The sequence below is a fragment of the Mesocricetus auratus genome, unplaced genomic scaffold (genome assembly GCF_017639785.1).
Source record: "Mesocricetus auratus isolate SY011 unplaced genomic scaffold, BCM_Maur_2.0 Super-Scaffold_100004, whole genome shotgun sequence".
NCBI classification, from domain to species: Eukaryota; Metazoa; Chordata; class Mammalia; order Rodentia; family Cricetidae; genus Mesocricetus; species Mesocricetus auratus.
The window spans coordinates 45,721,367-45,740,959 of NW_024429189.1; the positions used below are offsets into that span (position 1 = coordinate 45,721,367).

Genomic DNA, 19,593 nt, shown 5'->3' on the forward strand with positions numbered 1-19,593 from the left:
GTCTTCAAAAACAAGGAGGACAGCATCTGAGGAATGACTCCTAGGGTTGACCTCTGACCTTCACAATATACACATTCATACACACGCACACGGACAGACAGACACACACACACAAAATAGAAGCTAGGATCGATTTATGACAAAGAACTTATAGCATTTGAATTTCTGAGCCTGAGTTATATCAATATTTTCCAGTTCTATCTATTTTTTTCTACAAATTTCATGGTTGTACCTTTCTTTAGAGGGGAGTAAAACTCCATCATACATATGCACCACATTTTCACTATCCATTCATCTACTGATGGATATTTAAGTCGATTCTGTTTCCTTGCTATTGTGAATAGAGCAGTCAGATAACAGGAAATGGCTTACTCTTGTGTTTGATTATGCCCAAGACCATCTAACAATTAGTAGCACTGATCTCTAATGCACCACACATATAGGATATTGATGTTAAATGAGCAGTGATGCAATGATGTCAATGGGGTATCTTTTATTTCTATCCTACAGGCTTAAGGTGTGGGATAATCTTTGACCATTCTCTTGTTCTTTATGTAAAATAAATTGCTGCTGAAATATCTTGTCTATATTTCACTGGCAAAAATATCATTTCTACTATATAAGCATACTGTGCTAACTACTCTATCAAAGACTTTTAAAATTGATCCATCTTGCTATCTCCCTCAGAACTGTAGTGTAAATCCCAAGGCTGACAGCTTCTATCCACATCTTAAAATCTAGAAATTTTCCATTCAAGTGCACCCTGTAAATAATTACAAAGCAAACTGACTGGAAACTATTTTATCAAATCTACCCCTGCTTGACTGCCACTAAATCCAATCTGTACCCACTATACACTGTCTTCTGGCCCTAGCACATCTCCTCTAAGCCAATGGAGTCTCATCTCTTGACGCTTGTGACAGGGCTCCTTTGCAGCTTAGTGTGTCTTGGATGTATCTATTTCAACAGTGTTGCTGATGTTGTAGCTGGCCAGTGTTGCTGATACCCTAATTTTGACTCAAAATTATTTTTAATTTTAAAATATAGAAGAGGTTTTGTCAAGTATTTGCCTTACTTATACATGTAATATTCATAAGAATTAGCACACAGAGAATTTGGTTTCATTGTGTTTTTTTTTCAGACAAAATTTGTTTTTGTTCTTCCTCTTTGAGCACTCTTCTGCCCCTCTCCCTGCCTCTCTTCTGTCTTGCCCATCTCTAGTAGCACTTTTCAATTTTTAGTAACCTGAGTGACTGTTTGACCTCTCCCGCCTTTTCCAATTCCTCCTGTTTCCCTGCTCCTGTTTCCCTGCTCCTGTTTTCTCTCTAGGTGTTCTATGCCTTCTCTCACACTACCTTATTCACAAACATACAAGCATTAAAAGTTATGACCCTCACTTGAAAGATAACATGTGATTTTTGCTTTTCCGTATCTGGGTCACATAATTTAATATAATATTCCTACAAATTTCATTGTTTCTCACAGTTGCTGACTCTCAACCCTGACATATCACTTCCTTTCATATCCAAAAACTATTATATACTCTCTACTCGTGAGTTGCTGTCTCTTCTATGGAGCCATCCTTCAGCACTTTCTAAAATACACTTTTTCATATATCACCTTGCAATAGCTACATTTTGGATACTAATAATACCACCTTACATAAACTGGGGTAGCAACAGCCCTGGTATAACCTGTGTAGGCATTTGTTACATGTCAATATTTCCTATCACATAAGATTGTTTAAGCATCAACTACTCAGTGCAGAATGTATAGAATAATTGGCACACAGTAGATGAACATAGGAGACAACTATTGTTGCCTCTTAAGCTTTCAAAAGAGGAGCTTTTTACTGAATGTTTCACATCCATAACCCCCTGTATACATAGGATATCTCGCAGGTACACAATGGACTGATCTAGCAACTATGGAACGTTTTTATTTTCAAGATTATCTAGGTTTTTAAAAAAATTATTTGTTTGCTTTGTTGTGGTTGAACCAAACCTTCTTCATTGGAAGGAATGGCTTGTGCTAACTAATAACTTGCATAGCGTGGGAATGTGAGAGTTGAAAATGTTCCATTCCTTTTTGCCAAATTCTCAAGTGATGTAGAAAGTGCTTTTTATTTGAAGAAAAAGAAAACCCAGAATTAATTCTCTGACTTCCTAATTGTAACTATCCATCACTTTTTTTCAGGTACATAGCTTGGGCCTGGATCTGAGGACCAGTTCACTTCTGAAGCATTTGGGTGATGCTATTGCCAGCCAGGTTGAGAGACGTCACCAAATATTTCAACCTTTACCCTAGTTTTTACATGTGATATCCAGAAGGCTCATCTTTTTTTCAAAAGTCCAAAATATTAAATGAAAAAAAATGGACAACATAGTTTTCAATAATATTTGCAGTACTCTTTTATTATTCAGAATTTAGATCATTATCTATTAAATGAATGAAAACCAGTCAGATGGGAAATATTTATAAATGCATTAAGCAATGCAAAACACTCCAAGTACATCCTTACTTGGTATTAAATACTCATCACTCATGTAACAAAATCATTAATGATCTGTTAACCATCATTAAGCATAATATATTTAAGAAATTCTTTCAGTTATTTTTAGTATCTGAATTACATTTAGTCACTAATGTTATCATCATTATATAACATAACCATGAGAAATCCACTGAGCAATATCTGAGCCATGAATGAACAACAGACAACAAATTAATTACATGTAAAAGCATTAATGAGATGTGCAGTGATGCTTCCAGAAGCCAGAACCATACCATCCGCCATTCAATTACTCTCTTCTGCTATTGGCTTTTCAAACTGCGGTAACACACAGTTCTCACTTCATTATTCCAAACTATCACTGTTATTTGCTTTAAAATTTAAATTTTTAATTGCATGTATCTGTGATTACCTGTGTGGGGGTCTGTGCTGGTGAGTTCAGGTGCCAACAGCGGCATTAGATCCCTTGGATCTAGAGTTTGCTGCACTGGTGTGAGTGCTAGGAACCTAACTCATCCTCTGAAATGGCAGTGTTACTCAACCACAGAGTCATCTCTCTGGTTGTTTTAAAGAAATTACTCCTTAAAGCAAAAATCAGTTCCCAACAGTTACCAAACACATGTACAAATGCATTCACACGCATACATGTTCTCAAAAATATTACATTAGAAAAGTATTTTTATTCTTCCCATGACCTTATTTAATAACACCACTTAACTAATTATAAAAATTGACCATTGGAAATAATTTAACATTTTTTAATTAATTTCCCTGACAACTTTCTGGTCACTACTTCTTTTTCAGTGCTTACACGCCCTGACTCATTCAGCAAGATCCTCCTGAGCTAGAAAACAAGGTGAAGAAACCACCAGACAGATTCTTTTATTTTCAAAATCTACCACTGTGTAGTAACCACGAATCATTTGCGAGGGGTAGGTTTAAATTCCAGTGTCTCACTGGATGTTGATGCAATATTTCATCTGTAATTTTATAATGATCACTTGCTAAATGGTAATATTTTGCGTATATCAGAGTAAATTAAGCATATTATTAAATTAATTTCACTTGTTCCTTTTTATTTTGCTTTTTGATTAGGTTTGGTAATTCATGCTTTCAAGGACTTGGTTCATTTCATCTAAGCTGCTGGATTCATGTACATACAGATGTTCTTGGCACTTTCTCATTATACATTTAATGATTACGAGATTTACATTAAAACCTACTTTTCATGTCTAATATTGGTCATTTTCATCTTCTCTCTTTTTCCTTCTTAGTCTGGCTAGAGGTTCATCGATTGAATTGACCTTTTCAGAGAGCTGGCTTTGGCTTATTGATTTTTCTATTGTGTTTCTGTTTTCAATTGTATCGATCCCTGTTCTTTGAGGTTTCTTCCATTCTGCTTGCTTTGGTTTTAATTTGCTCTTATTTGTCCTAGTCTCTTAAGCTTAGATCAATTGAGGATATTTATTCTTTCCTAGATAAGCATTGAGCTCCCTAAAATTTACACATTCTGCTTCAACATTTTGAATTACAAATGAGGCTTGCCCTTGCAGTTTACATTATATATTCCTATTTATCTCTGCTCTAAGAAGTGTGACGCTCTAGCAAAGCATTTTCTTTTCAACACATTAATAAAAGTTTAATGGCTAATGGGACCATTGGACCAAAAACACTCGGGCACTGAGAAAGCAGTAAGCAATAGCCTTGGGTAGTTTAGATTCCTCTAGTTCCAACTATGGAAAACTCAGGGTGTGTTTTGAGTTGGCTTGAGGAAAAATATATATTTATGAAATTGAATTTGAGGTATCCAGTTCTTCAGTTCCATGTCTAAGGACAGGGCATTAGGCTTTCTTTTGAGACAATCAGATCGCCATCTGTATAATATGAGCTATGGAGTCACCTTCTTTGATGTCTCACTTTCTTAGCTCAAGTTAGTGGCAGAAATACATAGTGGGGACCGAAAAGTCAGGGTTTTACTTTTCCCACTGGGCCACGCTCTCCCCAACACTGTGTCTCCCCAGTAAGTACAAAGGTCACAGGGAGGGGGGAAGGGGGGTGTGACAGAACACTTACTTGTTTTTTACTGGTTCTGAGTCCAAGCAAGTTAGAAAGAACACACTCCATGATGTTTCTACTAATGTGTTTGTAATCCCCTGACAGAAGGAACTTTTGTCAAGAATTCTGAGGAGTGAGCAGGTATCTTTGAGGAAGAAATCAGAACTCCACATACCTTCATGCTACAGTACAGAGATTAGAAGATTTCATAATTTGGAAGACAGGTCTAACGATGGAGTCACAAGTTCACCTTAGTCTCCTAATGACTAACAACTAGACAGAGTTGTAATATGAATGAGAAAGCCAAGTCACTTTAAGGAACCTTGAGCTTTGTAAGTTTATACATTATTACATATTAAAGGCAAAGATGCATTTGAGCTAGCACTAACTAGGTGTGCATTGTAATGAACTTAAGCAAAATAGAACAAAGAATTTCTTCATTTTCCATTACATAGAATGCATACTGATGTCTTTTTCTAAACAGAAGGATCTGTCAGCTTCTAGCTAGAGTTAGAAAGGTTCACTGCCACCCTACAAGCAATCTAAGCCAGGGTATTGAAGAGGCAGGAGATGGCACATCATGTGCTAACCCCTGCCTTCGGCACCACAAATGCATTTCCACTTCCTGGACTGTCGGATCACATCTTTCCTTCCAAATCACAGACCAGCAGCCTCTTTATCAATGTCATTAAGAGATATGGGCTTGACTTTCATCGATTGAACATTACATTTTTACAGAAGACTGTCTTTTAAATAAGTACTTTTTAGGTCAGAAGCTATAAGGTTATGACCTCAAGAAAGTTAGTTTGTGACCGAGGACATGGATAAGTAGGTGAAGTATTTGTGGGACAAGCCTGACAACTTGAATCGGGACCCCAGAACCTATTTGAAAGCCAGCCAGGTGTGGTAGTGCACAGGTCTCTTAGCCTCAAGATCCTACACAAGCATAGGAGGCAGAGAAAGGAAAAAAAATCCCCAGTTCATGCACCTTCTACCATGGCTTACACAGCAGTGAATGACAAGGGATATGTTTCAAATCAGTTAGAAGGTGAGGAATGATACCCAAGATTATCCTCTGATCTCCACATGCATGCTGTGGCTTGTGTGTGACCACACTCGCACACTTGAACAGTTATGCACATATACCATAAATACATGAAACGCACATGTGCATACACACACACACACATGCCACCGTATATACACAAAGGGCACGTGTGCACACACATGCCTTTAACTGTTATGTCACCTTTAACTGTCATGTACACTGCAAATATTTCTTTGCCTACCCCATGGTTTGCCCTTTGAATTTGTCTGCAGTATCTGGACCTCTCATACTTACTTCCTACGCAGTACCACCCACCTTCTCCATCAACCATTATGTGACTTTCTGTATAGAGTCAATCCTTCTTCTTCATATAGCATTGTGTGCATATCTCTGAGTGTAAAGTTACAATTATACATTTTCCCTTCCTGGTCCAGAAGTCATAGTGGGATGTACATCAAACAACCAAGCATGAATCATAGATATTATCTTTGGATGCACGCTCATTCAACCATCCTTCAAGAAATGTCGTACCTCAGAAGTGCCGTTTACCCTCACTATTACTTCTACACTGGCTTCCATTTTAGAGAAATCCAGCCCCGTTTCTCAACTTTTTCTCCATAAAAATTCTCATTTTCTTCTGCCTATGATTATTCATGCCTGAACGCTCCCTTCATTGTCCTTAGAAAATGTGACAGTTGCTGCTGCCCTCTGCCCTCGTTCTCCAACACTATGCTGCAAGCCACCCCCAATTCAGGTTGCTTGAAGCAGTCATTTACTTTGCCCAGTGAGGGAAGGAGACAGGGAAGGCATTCTGGACTCCATACAGGTATGGTGATGTCTTAACTGAGGTCAGAGAGTCTCCCCCAAGGTAGTTCCCTCACAGGTCTGGCAGGTTGCTTACCTGTTAGCTGAGATATCAGCAGATTTGCTGCCCAGGAGCCCAGGGACATCTCCATTTGTGCCTCCAGTGCTGCTGGGCTTTCTTGCCTGTGGAGATGTGCTAAGTGCCCCCGTTCTAAATCATGGAGCACAAATGTCTCTTGATGCTGGGGTCTACACACCAACCCAGCTACATCTTTGCTATGTTCTGTTTGCCAAAGCAGTGTAGACATCTGTGTACTCTGGAGAGAATGGACACAGACCTTCATTCTTCATCAGAGGACGGCTGAGTACTTGAAAGCATCTCTAATCCACCAGAATCTTGATGTGTTCTAGATCTTTCCAAAATTCTCAGAAGTGGTGTCAGTATCTCCTGCAAGCCAGACACGGTCTATTCCCTGCAGCAATGAGGGTGCCTCTCTTTCTTCCTGAATCAGTGTCATTAGATTTCTTAGGATATGCAGGTATAGCGATACGCATGGTATCCAACTCATGTTCCCATAGGTCCTTCATCTTCTGCCAAAGAACCCAGTGTTCACTTCTGAACCAAGAGCTAAGAATCCTCAACTCTGTGCCTATACAATTGTCTCCATCTACAATCTGTGTACCTCTAAAATTGAGCTCACATCAATATTTAATCAAACACTTTCAGTTTTTGCTTCATAAGAACAAATCACAGACTCTCTAGAATTAACATTTCTGCTAAGGCTTGAAGTGTTCCCTCAAATTCAAATTCACCTGTTAGAAGCATACACCCCCATGCAACAGTGTTAGGAACTGGGTCTTTTTAGAAGAGGTTATGTCATGGTTTCTCTGCTCTGCACATGGATCAATGCCAATGCCAGTAAGGGAGTTTGAAGGGCAGACAATGTACTGTTTACCTTCTCCCCCTCTCTCTTTGAAAACAACACTCTTGTCCCTTGCACAATGCTGCAATAAGGCATAACCTTGGAAACAGAACTCAGGCTCTCTTCAGCTGTGAAAAATAAATGTCTGTTCTTTATAAATTACCCTGTCTATGGTATTTTGTTATAGCAGCACACATGGACTAAGATATCCTCTTACTTTCACTTATAAGAACATCATTTTACCATATTACTGGGGCCATTTTCTAGATCGAAAGAACACCATTCAAAATTAGCCTCCTGAGTCACGCCGTAGCACATACCATTCACTGAAACTGAATATTCAGGAAAGAAAACAATCTTCAAACTAGAATACTGTCAATGACGCATGGAAATTTAAATGTTTCATAGTTGCCAGAATTTTTCTTGGTGTTTTTAGTGGAGACGTTGCTCAATAGCAAAGATTAAGAAAGTTCTGCAGAACTTCTGCATTGTCTCTACCTTATCTCAGTGACCTCATTCAAAATGACCACTGACAAGTGCATCAGATGCCTTCCATGAATGATACTCCAAAGCACAAGTCTACTTTCCATCTCCCTTTAGTGTTCCACATTGATTTGGAAACTGACATTAAGATTGGGTATGGATCAAGATATTTACTCTCACTAATGGTAAAGAGGAAGCAGGAGTTCTGGAACCGTATAAATTAGACTATTCTGGTTTTCTCCCCCCCCCCCCCATCTCCAAAGTCTGGTCCCCACCTTGGTGCCTGCCTGAAAGAAGAACTAGATTGGGGACGTGGCTGTCACGGAGAGAACTGTAGTCTGCATCTACCAGGTGGAGATACCTGGCCTGCTCAGCAGAGCAGAGAAAGGGGAGAGCTTGAAGCCCACAGTGGGCACCAGAAAGAACTCTTCATTCCCAAATGTGGCCACTCCTTTCTCCTAGTCTCACCAGCCAGGCAACTCACTCTCCTCACTTCTGCTAGAACAGAATGCAGAAAGAAGGACAGAAGCTTCCCTAATGTTAGAAACAGCTTCTCAGAATTTTAGGGTGGACAGAGAACCAGCAGCTCTCCAACAGGCATGAATATTTGAGTTCAACGCTCCAAAAACCATGTAAAAACTGGGCACAGTGACGTGTCTGTGGCTCTCGTGCTGGGAGGCAGACACAGGGGCATCCCTGGACTCAGCCCATCAGCCTAGGCATCACTGAGCTCCAGGTTCAGAGAGTGGTCCTGTTCAAAAACCAACACAGCAATGGAGGAAGACAACTGATGTCAACCTACGGCTTCCACATGCACGTGGAGCACATATATATGCACACAGAGAACACAAGTCCTAGTTTGCTTTCTGTCACTGTGATGAGCACCATGAGCAGCTTTGGAGAGCAAAGGCTGTGTTTGTATCATTGAAGGAATCCATGGCAAATAATCAAGGCAGAAGCCTGGAGGCAGGGACTAATTGAGAGGCCACAGAGGAGGCTGCTTACCAAGCTCCTCCTGGCTTGCTCATGCTTTTTTTCTTAGTTATGCAAGGACCACCTTCCCAGGAATGACACTGCCCATAGGCTAGGCCCTCCCATGTCTACCATCAATCAAGAAAATGACCCACAGACTTGCCTACAGGTCAACTGGATGGAGGTATTTCTCCCAGTTGAGGTTCCCTCTTTCCAGATGACTCTAGTTTGTGTCAAATTGACAATACAACCAACCAGTACACACAAAATTCCAGAATCTAAAACTTTTGAGCACAGCCGTGTCGCAATGATGGAAAATTCCATACCTGAACTCATGCCATAGGCTACAGTCAAAATGCAGGCATAATAAAAATACCAAACTTACTTTTATTCGCTATGTATAACGTGTATCTGAAATACATGAATTTTGTATGTATAGTAGGGTTCAATGCTCAAGGTATCTCATTGTGCATATACAAATATTCCAAAATCCAAAAAAAATTGAAAAGCTGAAATGTTTTGGTTCAAGCATTTCAGATAAAGGATATGCAACCCTTACAATTCGTCATTCATTCATTCTTTGTTATTCATTATTTAAAACAGTGAAATTCTTGCACAAAATACAAACCAATATCATATGAGAAAACAAGCCAGGCATGAAAAGTCAAATGTATTATTCCATTTATGTGTAGGGTGTAGAACAGGCAAATACACAGACAGAAAAATCAGACTACATTGGAAGCACGGATAATATGAAGAGTTACTTCTTAAGAGATACAGAGCTTCTGTTTGGTGTGATTACATTTTTTAAAAAACACACACAGTTAATGGTTGCATAATCTGAATATAATCAATGCTACTGAACTGTACACACAGAAGTGGTTAAGATGGTAAACTTTACGTTGCTTATATTTTGATGCATAAAACATGTTTTAAAGTGCACTCTGAGCAAATACTGCAGCTTAATTGCAATCATTCACACTATTCCTTGTTTAAGGCAAATTTTAATCTAAGGATTTTGGCCTTACTACTCATGTGTTCTATCCATAGCATGTCTGCTTCTAAATCAGTAATCAGATATAGGATAAATATTAGCCACACTGGGCCAGAGATTCCATCTGACGCAGGAAACCACTAGACTTCTGAGAGTCAAGTAAGAGGAAAAGTGGTTGGTGGATTGCAATCACTCTGAAGGGTCATTCTTCTGTGGGGGCTAATGTCACATGTCCATAGCAAGGGACTTATGCCTGGGAGTGTCTTGGCACACATCGCCAACTCTGTTGAACACTAGCGATGCAATTAAAAGATAGACCCTGAGGAGAGAAACATCTTAAGCAAAATCCCAAAGGTCCCTTCACCTCTTCATTTCTGTCTTCAACGACTCTGTGTCTACCTGGGAGCACAAAGTCGACGGCAGCCACAGGCAGGTCTTCACCTGGATTAAGTCCTCTCTCCCCCTTCCTGGGTGCATTGAAAAGAAGTTAGCACAGTGTGGGAATCCAGAAGCCACTGAGCCTTAAACCTATTTGCACATGATTGTTTTTGCTACTGAAAACAGGGAATGATTTTTCCTCTCGATACTCCAGTGGGACGGCTAAGTACATAGCTGAAGGCAAAATAAAATCCCTAGGGGCACAGACATCACCAGCATTAGAAACACTTAGGAAAATCATGTGTTCCCAACATTTTCCCCTTATTCCTCGTTAGGAGGGTTTGAGATTTTTCGGTGGAAGGCACAAAATAGCTTTTCTATTAAATGTTCACATTAGTCTGATATATTCACCATTAGCATAATAATTATGCCATTTTCTCCCTTAAAGGCAGCACGTACTTCCATATGGCATTTCATTTGTCTTCCCAGATACTCTTTTTGGAACTGTGAAGGTAACTGTTATTACCCTAATTTTTCAAATACATACCTTATACTAGAGAGGGTCAGTATTACAATCAACCAGAAAGTACTCCACTCTTGACTCCTACGCCCTCCAAGAACACCTTCCAGAATATGTTTTTCTCTAATTGGAACAGGGTTTTACACACCGAGAAAGGACTAGAATGAACACTAAATATTAAATATGATGGGCTTCTTGAACTACTATCACCTTTTTCCTTAGAAACCTCATATTACAATTAAATTGAGACCAACAATTTTCTGCCACAGGTTAAGTTGTGATGACCCTGATAGCATAATAAGTGACAAATTAGTTTGGATCCTTGTGAGAGATTCAATTGCCATTATTTTTAAGTTAGCACTTCTGAAATGGACTTCAAACTCCTTCCTTGATAACACCCCCTGCAACTCTCTGTTTCTCTCTGTCTCTGTCTCTGTCTCTCTGCCTCTCTCTCTCTCTCTCTCTCTCTCTCTCTCTCTTTCTCACACACACACACACACACACACACACACACACACACACACACAAATAAATAAAACTTTAAATACCAGTACAGTTTGAAGGACAGACCTAATAAGTAAACTCCTTGGGGGCAGAGGTGGCTAGGTTACTGGCAAACAGTTGGGTAAGGGAAGGTATGAGAGGTGGCTATTCAGGAACTATAACTGGAATTATAGGCGAAACCAGTATGTGCTTTTATCTGAGAGCCCACGTTTTAGAACCATTTGCAGGGAGGCTGGAAATGACTCCAAATTCCATGGTGCATGATAAAATCCAGTAGATACACTCTCCTTAATCATGCAGATAAAAAGCCTGAAGTCCAGAAGACTTTAGTAGCTCACTACAGTCTGAAGTCTGGTTTATAAGAACCAGGTATTTAGAATCTAGAGTCCTAACTGCCCTGTAAGCAGGTAGAACCTGTTAAATGGAAGCCCTCTGTCTAGCTGAGCTCCAGGGTGGACTCAGATGTAGAAGTAAGAACATGAGCTGGGGAAGGTCACATTTTCCCACATAAGAAAGAATGCCTTCTAGTATTTTGTCAAATATATGAGAGAAGGAAAGCCATTGCCCCAGAGGCCCAATCTGCTGTGAGCCACCATTCGAGATTCATTGGTGAGCCGGAAAATACCAGGCAGCGTGTGAATTAATGGGAACTGAGAAAAGAATGTGGCTTTAGGTCCAGATTTGCTTCCACAATGGTTGGCAGGTAAATATAAAGGAGAATGGGGACCCATGGACCACGAGGGAAAGACTTCAGGAATGGACAGGGAACAGTATTGGGCTTCTGTGGTTCACAGAGCAGTAGGCTCAAGAACGTATTGAAGCTTTTTTTGAAACAGGAAGACTTTGAATTGTTTGTCAAGTTACATTAGTTTGTGACACGACTAAAGCTAAACAAAGGTCTTTTGATTCCTGGTCCAATGTTCTTTCTTTCACATCATAATGGTGCTTTGTTTTGGGGTTGTTTCTTTTCAATACACACAAGACTTCCTGATGAACAGGGCTTGCTACCTTGAATGACAACTCTGATCCCAGACACCAGAACAAGAATCTGTCAAGCAAGGGAGTATCAGAGTCTAAAGGCTGTCTTCTTCAGGACTGATTCAGCCCTCACCCTCTCAGTCAGTTTTACCCAAGTGATTATTTTTCCCACAGTCTATGTATTACAACGCAGGTTAGACCTGCCTCAGAATTAGAAATCGGGTATGTGTTTCAGCCCGAGAAACACGAAGAAGCCAGTATTGTTTAAGTCTACATCACGGAACATCCTGACCATTTCAGAACTCAGAACTGTCACCACGCCTCTTTGGTCCTAACAAAGGCATCTATTTGCTTGTGCGTGAGGATCATGATGCCGAGAGTGGCTGCATCAAGCTGCCCTGCTCTGAGGAGCAGGACAGCACGGGATTTCACACTCTGCCTGTCATTGTTTTGGAAAGGTAAAGGATGCTTCTCTTTCAATTTGTGTTCTCTAAGGGGTTCCCACAGATCATGAAGCAGATGCTGGGATCTAGAGTGGTACATAAAGTCTACCCTCTAGGGGAGGGGCACCATCTGCTCTCTCTCTCTTGTTGAGCTGACCCCTCCCTCGTGCAGTACATTGCCTGAGTTAAGGGTGATGCTCTGCACGTGTGGGTCCGCACTCACCTGTGTCTGCTACCATGCGAAGCAGCCAGTTATTACACAGAGAATGAAAAGCACAATGTCTGCCTGTTGAACAAGGGGCTGTACGTTTCCGTTTTTGTGCCGAACCTCACAAATTATTGCCCATACTTGGCAATCCCCAATCAGTGTTAATTTTATATTCTAAGCTAACTACAATGTGTTGGGTCTGATTTTATTAACCATCACATCTGGTTTCAAGAACTCTTAATGCTAAGCACAGAATCAGGCAGTTTTTATGATTCCTCTAAATTATTCTTACCAGAAGGTGACATTATCAATAGGAAGTTTGGTGTTAATGTGTACTGGGAACTTAATGCAAGGAATACAAAGATAGGTATTTTCACTGAGGCAGCCAGTAGTGGGGGAGGGAAATCACTTAATACTCCTCGGTGAAAATACTATTCCTCTGGTCTGGGTGGTGGTGGCACACGCCTTTGATCCCAGCACTCGGGAGCAGAGGCAGTCGAATCTCTGTGAGTTCAAGGCCAGCCTGATCTACAGAGTGAGTTCCAGGACAGCCTTAGAAACAACAATAGAGAGAAACCCTGTCTTGAAAAACCAAAGAAAAAATCCCTCTATATTTTCTATGGCATCAGGCAAGTTAAAAATTACAACTTGTTTCTTATTTTATTATACTTGTCTGTCTGTCCATCCATCCGTCCATCCGCCTGCCTGCCTGCCTGCCTGCCTATGTGTGTGTTCTTGTGGAGGCCAGAGAACAACTCAGGTGTCATCCTCAGGAGTACCATCCACCTCTTTTGAGACAGTGACAGGTAGCTCACCAATTGGGCTGGGCTGGCTAGTCAGCAAACTACAGGGATCCGCCCATTTCCTGTGCTACTATGACTGGCATTTTTCCATGTGCTCTAGGGATCCAACCCAAGTCCTCATGTTTGCAAAGCAAGCACTCGACTAACCGAGCTGTTTTTCCAGCCCTTGTTATTTCTTTCCTATACCAAAGCTGGCCCATAACAACATCATAATAAAATGGTGAAAGCCGGTCACAGCAGTGGGACCCAGAGGAAGGTGAGAAGTGGCATTATCTTCCTTTGTAGCTTGCCTTTGCTTCACACCTGAGACTCTTACCTTAAGCTTGGCCAGGAGAAGCTCATGATCATGAAGCAGTCTTTTGGTTTCATCTTGACTGCTCCCGATTTCCAGAAGATTGGGCTGTGATTCAGCCAGTTGGAGTTGTACCCATTTGCCACACTAAAAATAAAATGAGTGAAATGAATTTTACTCTCCCTTGCATCTTCTCACTTTTTTAATTTCCAGTTACACTAAGAACACTTTCTCCTTCCGTAGAGATGGCCTAACATGCTGAAATGCAACAGGTTTAATAGAAACCCATGCTTTGTCTTCCTGTATTCTTAGAACAGATTCTCTCAATGGATGGAGTGTGGGTTTGGATTCTCTAAATTCTCGAATGAGAAATGTGTGCATTAGATAATGTGTTGCTCACTAATGCTAAGTCACTGAGTGAATTCACACAGTTCTACCCTCACAAAACAACTCTCGACGATTGACAATTAGTGACACTTCACACAGGTGGGATGGAAACCGCACTACAGACCAGGTCCCAGAGCTTCCTCCATTAGTACAGGCTCCCCTCTCTGAAGAGGCTGAAGCACGTTTCATTTGGAGATGACAGTAGTGTGAGGGACTTGGAGAGAGGACTATGATGGGCCATTTTGAGAAATAAAATCTGATTAAAAAGACTTTCTCATATAACTTTTAAAGTTTGTATGTTCTTTGGACCTCTGACTATCCTGTAGGTTATTCACTAAGCACCAGTGACAACTCCTCTTGAAGAGGAAAGTGATATTGACTTTCTTTAAAAACATCATAGGCTTGCCTCCTGTCCTTCCCAGCTGGAATCTGTGAGTTGCCCCAAGCACCACTAAATCCGGTGCAACAGGTCAGTTTTCCCTGGTGCAGCTTTGATGCTTCGGCATTTCCACTCACACCTCTACAGAGGAGAGGGTGGGGAGTCACACCTCTACAGAGGAGAGGGTGGGGAGTCACACCTCTACAGAGGAGAGGGTGGGGAGTCACACCTCTACAGAGGAGAGGGTGGGGAGTCACACCTCTACAGAGGAGAGGGTGGGGAGTCACACCTCTGCAGAGGAGAGGGTGGGGAGTCACACCTCTACAGAGGAGAGGGTGGGGAGTCACACCTCTACAGAGGAGAGGGTGCGGAGTCACACCTCTACAGAGGAGAGGGTGCGGAGTCACACCTCTACAGAGGGGAGGGTGGGGAGTCACACCTCTGCAGAGGGGAGGGTGGGGAGTCACACCTCTACAGAGGGGAGGGTGGGGAGTCACACCTCTACAGAGGAGAGGGTGGGGAGTCACACCTCTACAGAGGAGAGGGTGCGGAGTCACACCTCTACAGAGGAGAGGGTGCGGAGTCACACCTCTACAGAGGAGAGGGTGGGGAGTCACACCTCTTGCAGAGGGGAGGGTGCAGAGTCACTGAGGTCCTGTTTGTTGGGCAGGAGGCTCCCAGCACTGGGAACTTGTCCTTGAACAGAACCCTGCATTCCAGTGCTCAGTGTTTCCTCCTACAGATTTTCATACTACTATAAAATTTGCAGCAATTAAACTAAAGGAGCCTAGTTGCCAGCTTTGCCCCGCCCCCTTTTGGCCAGGTTTGCAGTCACTAAACACGAATTCTTTAGGTTGCAAAACCTCTAAAGAGAAAGCTTATGTTTCAGAGGAGTTTGCACAATTTCAATCACACGGAACAAAATCATGGAAGTCTTTGACAAGCCAAAGATGGGTGCCCATCTTTGCAAACAGCTTGACAAAAACCAGACAGTTAAGCTACAAGTGGCTGCACTTTCATGTTCTCAAGAGGCAGTTTGACACGCTGTGTGTGACAGGGGCTCCAGTCCCTACAGTGGGAGAAGTATTTAGTGCTGCCTGTACCAGTGGAAGCCAGTTCTGGGAGGCACTGCAGGAGTTTCTTATTGCTTCCAGGTCTCCATCATGCTCAAGACAGTGCCCCCCTCTGATCCACCTCCTCCATCACGTCCACTCAAAAGTCACAGGCGCTGCCCTGGCCCACTGGACTCTTCACCTGGCATTCCAGAACCTCTGTCACATGCGCCTTGCCTTTAAGTACCAAACTGAAAGTACACAGTAAAGTCTGTTTTAAGTTGTTGTAGACACTTTGTAAGCTGAAAAGCAAACTGGCAACTTGTTGAAACTTTGCAGTCCTCTGTCACTGGTTTAAGTGATTAAGATTACTTATTATTTATCACCTATTCCGTGCTGTGTCCTCTGAAAGTGTGCACTGTCCTTTAGGGCTCTCAGCACACCACAGAGAGTACCCCTCACCCCCAGCCACACAGAGAAAAGAAAGCTGTGAGCTTACCTTGACAACGGCTATCACGATTTTGGAGTTCCCAGCTTGCACAGCTACAGAACTGACGGTGGTGGTGGAAACACCCACATGGGGACTTTCTTTGCAGGACATGGCACGTTAGCAGGAGGATTTAAACCTGGGGCAGCCTTGGTAGAGATGTGTGTCTGTTGGTCATGTCAGGAGGCATCCACAGGGCTATCAGGACTCATTCGGGGAAAGCTCTCTGCTCACACTGATTACCCGGCCAAAAGCAAAGAACAGGAAGTTAAAAATAGACAGCCCCATTGAGCTTATCGAGAGGGAGGGGGAGGAGAGAGAGAGGAGAAAGAGGAGACAGAGAGGAGGGAGAGAGGGAGAGAGAGGGAGAGAGGGGGAGAGAGAGAGAGAGAGAGAGAGAGAGAGAGAGAGAGAGAGAGAGAGAGAGAGAGAGAGAGGGAGGGAGGGAGGGAGGGAAGGAGGGAGAGGGAGAGAGGAGAGAGAGGAGCCAGCCACCCCATACTATGGTAACAGTAAGTGCCTGTTATTTTTGCCATTATCTGAAACTCGAGGGACAGCTTTGAGCTCTTTGCCTATCAGCTGATGTCCGATAGCTAATGGAAAAAAAATTACATCCTGACAACCCAAATTAGTTTGGCTACTGAAACTAAACAGTTGTAACTGTGGACTTTGAAACCAGAAAAGTCACTGGCCTGGATATCAATCTTCTCAAGTCTTCTTCATACAAAGAAAACTACCAAAAAATGACCTTTATTGTTTGGGGGATTAAGTCACAAAGTTGATCAAAATATTTTTAGGTTAGTCTGTTTTTCTAAAACTTAATGGACTTTGTCAAATGAATTCCTTGGAACGATCACATTCTCTCAGAACTTTTTAGGTGTATTTTAAAGTTGTTTCACCCAGCATTTATCAATGAATACACATCTTCCCAGGATTTCTTCTTGGCAGCCTTCTGAGCAGCATTTTCAAATGCAGCTAGCAAACAGTTGTTAGACAGCTCAATACTTTGTTGTTACCTTTCAACTACAGTAAGAGATATTTTTGTTTGTTTGTTTGAAGGTGAATATTTTGTTACTTTTTTTTAAATCCCCATATCTACCTGGAGCAAAAAAAAATGCAAGCATCTTCAAATCAGAGTCAGGCTCAGAGATTAATCCTTTGCTTGAAGCTCTGCCTGTGTCAGAAGTTGTCTCTGGTATTAAGCAGCAGCTGTTGGATCCCTGTCAGAGAACAGCTGAAAATAACACTGAGGTTTAGGTCAGAGGTCAGAGGCAAACACATCAGAGACACTAACTCCAAAGCTGCTGCAACCACTGGAGATCTCTGGAATGAAAAACAGAATGGAGGACAGAGCCACGAACAGCCAAAGGAACCCACTCCCTGTGTTAAGCCCCTTAGCTTTATGCTAAAACATGTTAGACTCAGGACTGATGCTCAGAGGAAGCGCCGTTGCTTTCTTCTGATAAGGTTTATGAAAATATTCTTGAGCTGAAATGTGTGGGAATAAGCACACACACACACACACACACACACACACACACACACACGGTCACTGTTTCTTCCAAGACCATGCCATGGCTGCCCTGCACACTGGACACCCTTGACCCAGGGCTTCTGCTCTCAAGATCTGCGGGCTGTTCTGATGAAATGGGATCCACACCAAGATCCCAGTTCCTAGATGGAACGTCACCTGACCCCATGAAGGGAGCGGCAGGAGTAAGGTCTGGAGAGCAGGTGGAAGATACTTGACAGTGTGGAAAATATTCGGAGTGGTTTCATTATGTGACAGGACTGAGGAGAAAAAAAAAACCATTTTGGAATATTAAAGACAGTCCCTTCCACTGAGCCAGTATGTGATTGGTCTGTACACACCAGTGTTCAGCCCTAACAACCAAGACATGCCCACGTCCTAGATGAAGCACACAGTGGCTATTGCTTAAGTCCTTAGCCACCTTACCAACCAGAACAGCAAACATCGACTTGCATGCAAACAGCATACTTTCACCCTAAGTTAACCCCGGGGCTAGAAACTGCATGCCTCACAAGTTGCTTAAAGGCCCTCAAGAGTAGAAGGGAATTTGGGGCAGCTGGCTACAAAGGCCACAGGCTAAATTAGCTGCTCCGTTCACAAAGCTCCACTTAGGATGGAAAATGGTGCCAAGGATACAGAGGACAGCACAGAACTTTGAAAATGGCAGTGAGTGAGACAGAAAGGAGATATACCGAAAGAAGAGCACACGGCCAAAAGGCTAGTTAAATCCAAGGTTTAAGGGCAAGGGGAATTAGAAATAGGACTTTGTTAAAAGATTAATCCAGCTACTCAGCAACATATTTTGTGCGTGGATGACCTTTTTCTTAATTAGATGGAGCAGGTCCAAGGTATTGCATGAAAAAAAAAGTTATCTGCTTTGGTGGACATGAACATTAAGTCAAATTGCATGCATGCATGCATTACTAATTTTTACTCAGATTCTTGGCTTTAAAATTTGCAAAAGAGCCAGGCAGTGATGGCGCATGCCTTTAATCCCAGCACTCAGGAGGCAGAAGCAGGCAAATCTCTGAGTTCGAGGCCAGCCTTGTCTACAGAGTGAGTTCCAATATGGTTAGGGATACCCAGAGAAATCCTGACTTGGGAAAACACACAAACAAACAAAATCTTGCAAAAGACTTGAATAATGTTTTCCCTTTTTACTTTCTTTCAGCTCCACCCCCACAGTAACTTAGTAGTCCTCTCCATAGAAACCACATTCTCAGACCATACCATCCATGTCTGTTTTCTGCAAAAGGCTGCTGTAGTCTTCATCAAGAATAATGCTTAGTTAATAGCCTGTCACTAACTCCAGCACATATTTAGAGAAGTGTTAGTAAGAAATACACTGGGCTGAAGAAATTGCTACACCATGCTCAGGTGGATTTTATTCATATTAAAGTAGTAAAAGCCTTTGAGTTAGTTTATTTATACTTCCCATCATCACCAGAAAAAAAAACAACAACAAAAAGCCAAAACCAAGAGAGAACCTCACAGGCATTCTTCTGCCTTTGAAGTTTATAGGAGGCCTGGCAGAAGTTACTATACCGTCTCTATTCACCCCTCTGGGAAATGGCTGTTTTTATATAAACTGAATTTCAGTGCAATGTCCTCTGCGGGGAATCATAAAGCTATGGCTGAATTTGATAGAGTTTCAAATAGCAGGTTCTTAAAGAAATAGAGGGAGTTAGTATTTGAAAACCTTTCTGTGTGGTTGTTTTGAGCTCTATCTACGGGCATGCTGTGCAAACACTGTTTCTTTCCCGCAGTATAAACACAGAGTGGGCCCCTTTTTCTTCTACATGCTGTTCCAGGCATTTGTCTTGGTACTATTGTTGGGTCT

The 19,593-nt window shown here is 41.9% G+C and overlaps 1 protein-coding gene across 2 annotated transcripts in view; it reads right to left on the reverse strand.

Annotated features, from left to right (window-relative positions):
- The window catches only part of Ccdc141 (coiled-coil domain containing 141), a 160,737-nt gene extending 144,142 nt beyond the window's left edge, over nt 1–16,595 (reverse strand). For both annotated transcript variants that reach the window (XM_040745675.1, XM_013122082.3), the window contains exons 1-2: nt 16,235–16,595; nt 13,942–14,064 (exon numbers count right to left, since the gene is read on the reverse strand). In XM_040745675.1, coding sequence (XP_040601609.1) covers nt 13,942–14,064; nt 16,235–16,336 — 225 coding nt within the window. In that variant the 5' untranslated portion in view covers nt 16,337–16,595. The remainder of the gene's footprint in view (nt 1–13,941; nt 14,065–16,234) is intronic.
- Between the last annotated feature and the right edge of the window lie 2,998 nt (nt 16,596–19,593).